Source organism: Trachemys scripta, chromosome 25, assembly GCF_013100865.1.
Source record: "Trachemys scripta elegans isolate TJP31775 chromosome 25, CAS_Tse_1.0, whole genome shotgun sequence".
NCBI classification, from domain to species: Eukaryota; Metazoa; Chordata; order Testudines; family Emydidae; genus Trachemys; species Trachemys scripta.
In genome coordinates, this window is record NC_048322.1 from 6,680,845 (window position 1) to 6,689,145 (window position 8,301).

The 8,301-nt window shown below is 65.5% G+C and overlaps 1 protein-coding gene across 2 annotated transcripts; it reads right to left on the reverse strand.

Moving 5' to 3' along the window:
- Window positions 1-1,476: 1,476 nt before the first annotated feature.
- AGFG2 (ArfGAP with FG repeats 2) lies at window positions 1,477-8,036 on the reverse strand. 2 transcript variants are annotated; one of them, XM_034757049.1, is made up of 12 exons: window positions 7,610-8,036; window positions 6,850-6,943; window positions 6,457-6,572; window positions 6,028-6,157; window positions 5,616-5,760; window positions 5,147-5,260; window positions 4,759-4,791; window positions 4,255-4,339; window positions 4,025-4,089; window positions 3,848-3,931; window positions 3,510-3,580; window positions 1,477-3,054 (listed from the first exon to the last, which is right to left on the reverse strand). In XM_034757049.1, the coding sequence occupies exons 1-12, from the start codon at window positions 7,801-7,803 to the stop codon at window positions 2,995-2,997; spliced, it is 1,191 nt and encodes a 396-aa protein (XP_034612940.1). In that variant the 5' UTR covers window positions 7,804-8,036; the 3' UTR covers window positions 1,477-2,994. The 2 variants fall into 2 exon arrangements, with proteins under 2 accessions (XP_034612940.1, XP_034612939.1); XM_034757048.1 differs by having other exon boundaries at window positions 4,255-4,342.
- Between the last annotated feature and the right edge of the window lie 265 nt (window positions 8,037-8,301).

Here is an 8,301-nt window from a genome sequence, read left to right on the forward strand (position 1 = left end):
GGGGGCGGGGAATGGGGCAGGGACCTGTCCCCTCTAGGGGGCGCCGGCTCTCACCCGGCCCCAGGGCAGGGACTGGCTGGCTGGCTGGGGGGGGCGGGGAATGGGGCAGGGACCTGTCCCCTCTAGGGGGCGCCGGCTCCCACCCGGCCCCAGGGCGGGGACTGGCTGGCTCAGGGGGGCGGGGAATGGGGCAGGGGCCTGTCCCCTCTAGGGGGCGCCGGCTCCCACCCAGCCCCAGGGCGGGAACTGGCCGGCTCAGGGGGCTGGGGAATGGGCTGTTGCACGAGAGAGTGATCCCATGCGCATGGGTGAGAGCTGGGCAGAGCAAACATCCCCTGTCACCCCCTGACCCGGGGGCACCGTGTGACATGCCCTGTCGCCATCTGCAGGCAGGGCAGCAATGCCCCGTGTGGCCACATGCATCGGTGTCGTGCAATGAACCACCAAGCGCGTGAGCGGTTGCTGGTGCCAGGCCCAGGGGCGGCCGTGGGGAAAGCAGTGGGGACCCGCTGGCATCACTCAGATAAGGCCAGAGCGCCTGAGATCAGGGTGCAAAGCGTGCTGATTGGCTGAGGGGGCCTGGGAGAGCACAAGAGAAAGCTCAAGTGGGCGTGTGGGAGGGGAAGTGTGTGAGAGTGCACTAGTATGCGAGGGCCAAGGCACAAGGAGAGTTTGCGAGAGGTGACGGGCAAATGGGGCGGAGGAGACGTGCGAGGCATTGCAAACCTCCAGAGGCACATGCGGGCAAGAGCATTTGTGCACGCTGAGTCGTGCAAGGGGAGAGAGCAGCAGCCAGGATCACCAGAGAACGTGCGAGCGACGTGCAGTGGCAGCAGGCAGGGCTGGTGCAGAAGCACAAGATTGCAGCAGCGCTTGTGTAGGATCACAAGAGAGCAGGACACACCCTCACAAGCACCTGTGAGATGCAAGCTGCATGCGCACGACTGACCCTAAACACACGCAAGGGTAGGAGTGGGGGAGATGCTAAGCACGTGCCCACCCTTGTCATGAGGCAAGGACATTTGTATGCACACTCCCACACGCACAGGATTGCACGCACTTGTGAGTGCACCAGTGCTCACATTCTTGGGGCCTAACAGCGCACGAGCGCATTAGCAGGCAAGCTCCTTGCAGGCCACACAACTACAGGCATGTGTGAGGTCACAAGCACACTGCATTCACAATCACAGGCGGCCACACAGGGTCAGAAGGGCATGCACGGGGTCACAAGCACGCTGCACGCAACATCACAAGTGCACATGCTGGATCACAAGCGCAACCGCCTGCGAAATCACAAGCGCACGCACAGAGTCTCAAATGGGGCCCAGCGCATTAGCGGGCCGCCCTCAGCCCGCCAGGCGCCGCTGGATTGGGAGTCACAGCCAGGGCGCCTGGGCAGGGGGCACAGAAGTCGGGGGTGCCAGGAGGGCCGGCAGGGGGCTCGGGTCCCCCCCCCCCACAGAGGACGGCAGCCACAAAGGTCCAATATAGATTTTATAGAGCGATCTCGAGAGAACCATTTCCAGCGCCAAAAACATCTCTATATATTAAAAAGATCATTCACTTTTCTCTCAGAAAAATACTGCCAGCGCGGCCCCTTGTTCCGGGGGGGGGGGGGGGTGAGGGGACAAAGCATGGCCCCCCACAACCAGGAGAGGGTGTGAAGCTGAGCGAGGGGATATTTGTCCAAAGCAGCAGTGGGGAGTGATCTCCCACGGGGGGGGGGAATGCCCATTGGCAGCAGCATTTGGGGGCGTCCTGGGGATGGAGGGGCAGGAAAAAGATCCCAAGAGGAGAGGAAACTGACAAAGAAATTAGCAAATGGTGGGGCAGGAGGGAGCCAGGACGCCTGGGTTCTCTCCCCGGCTCTGGGAGGAGAGTAGGGGCTGATGGGTTAGAGCAGGGCGGGCTGGGAGCCAAAACTCCTGGGTTCTCTCCCCGGTTCTGGGAGGGGAGTGGGGGCTGGTGGGTCAGAGCAGGAGGGGCTGGGAGCCAGGACACCTGGATTCTCTCCCCGGCTCTGGGAGGGGAGTGGGGGCTGGTGGATTAGAGCCGGGGGGCTGTGAGTCAGGACTCCTGGGTTCTCTCCCCAGCGCTTGCAGCAGAGGGGGGCTGCCCTCGGTGCAGGCCTGGTGTAGATCGGGGTCCCCCTCCCCGCTGAGTGCACGCCGTCAGGGGGGCAGTCCATGCTGGGGATGCTGTTGTGGGGCTGGGATCTGGGACGCCCAGTGGCTACGGTCAGCCCCCCAATAGGGGAGGGGGGCAGTAATTCGAGGGCCAGCAGCCCGTGAGGCAGAGCCGGGGGGGCTGAAGGCCGGGCCAGGTTCCCCCATCCCTGTCTGGGGAGTAGGGGGGCTGGAATGGAGGAGGCTGCGACGAAGCAACTGGCCAAGGATGGGGTGACAGCAGGGGGGAGGGGTAGTGAGGAGCCAGGACTCCTGGGTTCCACCCCACGAGGAGGGGCCGGGGCTGCAGTGTTAGTGGGTCTGGGTGGGGAGAATCTCACTCAGGCAGAGCCTAGACCGGGGTGGGGTCAGAGCAGCTCAGAAGGGGACAGCCCAGCCTCCCAGAGCAGAGCCCCCCAGGGCTCCCAGCCCCTCTTGCTTGGGAGGAGAAGCAGAGAGGGCTCCCTTTCCCAGCATGCATTGCTGCCCCGCCTCCAGCTCCCCTGGGGTTCCCCTCTGGACCACAAGACCCAGCAGAATCCCAAACCCCGCTTAAGAGCCAGCTAACCCCCGACCCACATTCCTGCCCCCTCCACTTTCCCAGCATGCCCTGCTGAAAAATCCCCACCGAGACTAGAAGTCCCAGAATGCCTCGGTGCTGGGCCCAGAACTGCTCTCCTCGGGGCCGGTTCCCTTAGAAGCCATTGCAGTAGTTAAAGCACGTGTTCCAGCCCATCCCCACGGCGTCAGGGCTGCACAGCCAGAAGCCGGCGCGGGGTGTGTGTGGGGATGGGCACTTCCAGCCCAGAGCAGCCGTCCGGGCACCTCGCTATAAGAAGGGGTTGGTGGCTGGATGCTTGATGACGAAGGGCGGGGATGGAGCTGCCGTCTGGGGGGACAAAAGGGGGTTAGGGAGACTGGGCACAGGTGGCAGCAGACAGACGGATGGCTGTAACTGCTCACACAGTCAGACACCAACGCCCGTCGGATCCCCGACTCGTACCCCACAACCAGCCCAGACCCCAGGTCCAAGGCTGCTTGTCAGCCGGGCCCCACAGAGAGGGAGTGGGGCACCGCCCATGGGTGAATGGAGTCGATGCAGGGGCCGGGGAATGCAGAAACCAGCAAGGAGGGCGCCACACTGTGTGGATGATGGGACAGATCTGATCTGGGTGATTGGGTGAGTCAGCAGAGCGGCTCTGCCCTAGGGAAACGATGCTGGGACCTGGCGCTCCAGCTTCGCTGTGGGGCTGTAGCCGGAACCCCCTGGAAAGCAGGGGAAGACGCCAAACGACGGGAGGGCCCCACTGCAACCCGACCGGCTGGGAATGGGATGGTCCTCACCATGAAGGGATTGGTGGAGATCCCGACCGGCTGCCCCAACTGGGCTGCAGCAAACCCATCAAAACTGGAACCTGCAGGGGGAGAGACGAGCTGGCAGAGAACCCAGGAGTCCTGGCTCCCAGCCCCCCCTGCTCTGACCCACCAGCCCCTGATCCCCTCCCAGAGCTGGGGAGAGAACCCAACCCCCCCACTCTAATCCACCAGCCCCCACTCCCGTCCCAGAGCCGGGGAGAGAACCCAGGCGTCCTGGCTCCCAGCGCCCCCTGCTCTGACCCACCAGCCCCCACTCCCGTCCCAGCGCCGGGGAGAGAACCCAGGCGTCCAGGGCGGGGGCTCACCTGGCACAGTGCCGTTGGGCTGGAAGGGGTTGGTGTTGGGCCGGGCGGGCGGGGCGGCAGGCGGGGCGAAGGGGTTGGCGTAGGCTGGAAGAGAGGGTGGCACGGGAGAGGTGGCTCATTGCTACTGGCTGCCGACGGGCGTTAGAGCCCCCCCGGGCCAAAGCAAAAGCCACCTACCCCCATAGGCGGGCACGGGGCCGGGCGGGGGCCGGGCCGCCGGCTGGCTCAGGCTCCCGAAGAGGCTGCGGAGGAGAGAGACGGTGTTAGCCAATCAGAGTGGGCCACCCACAATGCACCTGGTTTCCCCACGGTCCTGAGCCAGGGGCCGGCCAGTCTCCTGGGGTCCCCCTGCCCAGGGGCCACCGGGGATGTGTGTGTGTGTGTGTGTCTGGAGAGGGAGTTAATACCTGCTGGGTGCTCCGCCCATGTCCGGGATCCCACTGCTAGGGTGGCTGGAGGGGGAGGCGCCGAAGCCGCTCACCTGAGCACCCCCTGCTGGCACAGAAGGGAACAGCGCAGTCACCCCCGCCAAGGCGCACACCCTCCCTCTGGGAGTCGGGGCAGTGGGTGCAGGTTGCCCCCAGGCTGACCCGGCCCCACTTCACCCATCACCTGGGAGAGGCCAGGGAGCAGCGCTGGCTCCCCCGGTGCCCATGCCAGGCCCCGCTGCACTCTTCAGGGGAACATTATTTCTATATTCACTCCCAACTAAACTCAAATTGATTTTCCCTGTCCTGAGCCTGCAGCCAACTCCACATGCTGGGGAGAGAACCCAGGAGTCCAGGCTCCCGGCCCCACCGCTCTAACCCACCAGCCCCCACTGCCCTCCCAGAGCTGGGCAGAGAACCCAGGAGTCCTGGCTCCTAAGTCCCATATCCCAAGGGAGAAGCAAACCACGATCATTATCTCACCAAAGCTGTAACCGCCTGGGACTGTCCGACTGGCTGGAAACAGGAAGCAGAAAGCAAAGGATTAAAGCAAGAGAGATCCCAGGGGAGCCCCACCCTCCTCCCAGCTAGGGGGACCCCAGGACTTGGGAGCAGGGAATGGGGACAGTCCCCCAGAAATACCCACCCAAAGAGGGGCAGCAGGGGAAGATCCCCACATGGGGCAACCATTCACCCGCACATTCCCAGCTGAGATAGACTAATGGTTGGCCCATTCTCATGAGCCGGGGAGAGAACCCAGGAGTCCTGGCCGCACCCCTGCTCTACGCACTAGACTGCGTGTCGCTGCTCTCTGATGCAGCGTTCACGTCAAGGAAGGCCCAGGCAGCGGGAGGGGCAGGGGGAGCGTTACCTGCGGCTGTCGGCTGGGTGTGGAATGGCACCGATGCCCCCCCGAATGCCGACGCTACTGGGCTGCACCCAAAGGCATCAAAATTGGCAAAGGCAGCATGGGCTGGAGTCTGGCCTGGGAAGGACACAAGAGGTCAGCCAGCTCCCAGCCTGCACTACCCAGTATCACCACATGGGGGCCTCGCTAGCTCAGCGCTCTATGGTCAGCCAGCTCCCAGCCTGCACTACCCAGTATCACCGCATGGGGGCCTCGCTAGCTCAGAGCTCTAATTGCCCAACTACCAGACTGTACTATCGAGCATCACCGCATGGGGGGTGTCTCTCGAGCCGAGAGCTCTATGGTGCCTCCCAGCTTGCACTGCCCAGTATCACCACACGGAGGCGCCGCTCTAGCTGCTCACATTAGCGCTGTATGGCTGGCGCAGGCAGCGAACAGCTGGTTCTGTGGCTCCGATGCCCCCCATACTTACCCGGGAAGGCAGGGAACATGGCGAAGGCGGGAGCCGGCTGGGGGGCGGCGAAAGGGTCCCCGCCTATATCCGCCAGGAGGTCCGTGCTGGCTTTCTTGGCCGGCTGGGAGGTGCGCTGGTGCGGCAGGCGGGGCTGGCCCAAGCTCTGAGAGAGACAACTGGTAACAGGCCTGGGGCCACGGCATCCTGGCTCCCACCTCCACCCCGCCCGCTCTAACCACCAGACCAGAGCCGGGGAGAAAACCCAGGAGTCCTGGCTCTCAGCTCCCCCACTTTAACCACCAGCTCCCACTCCCCTCCCAGCGCCGGGGAGAGAACCCAGGAGTCCTGGCTCCCAGCCCCCCCCGTTCTAACCCACCAGCTCCCACTCCCCTCCCAGAGTTGGGGAGAAAACCCAGGAGTCCTGGCTTACCCGGCTGGATCCGGCAGCTGTGAGGAGCGCTCCTGAATCCCCTAGAAGGGTCTGCTGGGGCTTCACCTCTGGGGTGGAGCTCTGGCTGGCCAGGGAGGTGGCTCCCCTGGCTTGATCCGACGAGACATACCTGCAGGGGGAGCCAGAAAGACATATTGCCAGCACCAGCCACAGAGACAGCCACACCCGCTACCACGGTCAGAGAACCTTGGGGGCCTACAAAAATAGGATGACATCAGGATTGGAGCAGCCAGGACTCCTGGGTTCTCGTCCCGACTCTCGGGTACGTCAAGTACGCCAAGGAGCAGGAACTGTGTCCCTCCACTGCACCCACGGGAGGGGCTGAAGAAGGGTGAGGCCCGGTTTGCGGGGAACCAGGGACAGCATCCCCCCCCTCCCGACCCCACTCGTCCGCCACTCCGCTTTTACCATCGCTTCTTCTCATATTTCTCCTGCAAGAACTCCTTCACTTTCTGCGGGTCCCTGGAGTCTGGGAGCAGCGACGTGCGGGGATCAAAGGAGCCCAGCCAAACCTTCCGGCAGGCCTAGAGTCAGCAAGGCTTTGTTAGACAAAGGAGGCAGAGCCAGGACTCCTGGGTTCTCTCCCCGGCTCTGGGAGGGGAGTGGGGGCTGGTGGGTTAGAGCAGTGGGGGCTGGGAGCCAGGACTCCTGGGTTCTCTCCCCGGCTCTGGGAGGGGCGTGGGGGCTGGTGGCTTACAGAAGGGGGCCTGGGAGCCAGGACTCCTGGGTTCTATGTGCAGTGGGCTCTCAGCTCGGCACTGGCGTAACACAGAAAATCAAGGCCCGTCCCTGGCCTCTCACCTCATTGCCGTGGGCCTGCAGGAACAGCACCTCGGGCTCGGTGAAGGTGGTCATGGAAATGGATTTGACGCGGTGCGGGGGGTTCAGGCCCCGGCTGTAACAGAGACAAGGATTACGGCTCTGCCTTTCCCGCCGGCCCGAGGGGCCAGCAGGGCTCTGGGACTGGGAGGACCTGGCCAGACGCCCCCTCCCTGAGCCGGGGACAGAACCCAGGCGTCCTGGTTTCCAGGCCACGCACTCCCAAGGCGCCCCGTGCCCGGTCCTGCCCCCTCGCAGCGCCTCCGCATGGCCCACTGCGTTAGGAACCATTCAGCAGGTGAGCTGCAGCGCGGGGGCTGGGGGCGCCGAGGGGGGCAGCCTGAGACCCCCCATGGAGAAGGCAGGAGGATCGCCCCCCCAGCAGGAGCCCCCTGCCCCCGTGTGAGGTGGGGCAGGAAGGGTGGGATCAGATTGGCGCTGAGCTGAGGGGGGGACACAAAGCCCCGCCCCCTCCCAGCGCCCACAAACTGCCCGAGCAGACGAAGCCCCGCCCCCGATCAACTCGCGAACACGAAGCCCCGCCCCCCACTAACAGCGGCCCCGAGCAGCGCGCGCGGGCGCGAAGCCCCGCCCCCACTCAGAGCGCGCCCGAGCAGCCCGCGCGCGAAGCCCCGCCCCCACTCACAGCCCGCGCGCGAAGCCCCGCCCCCACTCACAGCGCGCCCGTGCAGCCCGCGTGCCCGAAGCCCCGCCCCCTGCCCGTAGCCACGCCCCCACTCACAGCGCGCCCGAGCAGCCCGTGCACACGAAGGTGCCCAGCGTGATGTCCACGTAGGTGACGCCGCGCTGGCCGCACTCGAAGCAGAGGCGATTGCCGGGCCCGGAGCCCACCAGGTCCCTGACGCGGCGGGACCAGACCTCGGACTCCGCGTCTCGCGGGGCGCCGGGCTTCCTGCCTCCGGACCCGGCCGCCATCAGCCCCCGCCCCTCCCGCCTGCTGTCAGCGGGGCCGCGCCGCCCGAGCGCACTGCGCAGGCGCCAGCTCCCCTCTTCCGCGCCAAGGGCGTGCGCAGCCGTCCCACCCCCCGTTTCCGTTAGTCGCCAGTGCGCCTGCGCCGCGAACCCGCCCTCACTGGTTCGCCACAGCGCATGCTGTACCGCCCCGTTCGACTGCGCCTGCGTTTGACGAGTGGGGCGGCACGTGCCGCCATCTTGCTTTGCTATTGCGCCTGCGCCACTTCCCGCGCGCTCCTCTTCTGCGCATGCCCCAGAGGAGGGCTTCCCGTTCCCTCACTTTTTTTAAGGCGCATGCGCCAACTTCTGAGGTGCGAAGCAGCCCTCACCCCGCCACCTAGCGGCGGGGCACGCGGCCGCAACGACGTGCGCGCGCATCACCAACCGACCCCGCGCCCGTTCCAACCGCCGTTCCCGCCAAAACAGCCCCCCAGTCCCTCCCCCCCATTGACATCCAGG

Coding starts and splice junctions, on each gene's coding strand:
- AGFG2 (XM_034757048.1), bottom strand. CDS start 7,803: ATGGCGGCCGGGTCCGGAGGCAGGAAGCCCGGCGCCCCGCGAGACGCG. Junction 6,573..6,849: donor TGCAGGCCCACGGCAATGAG/GTGAGAGGCCAG, acceptor TGCTGACTCTAG/GCCTGCCGGAAGGTTTGGCT. Junction 4,343..4,758: donor CCCAGGCGGTTACAGCTTTG/GTGAGATAATGA, acceptor CTTCTGTGCCAG/CAGGGGGTGCTCAGGTGAGC.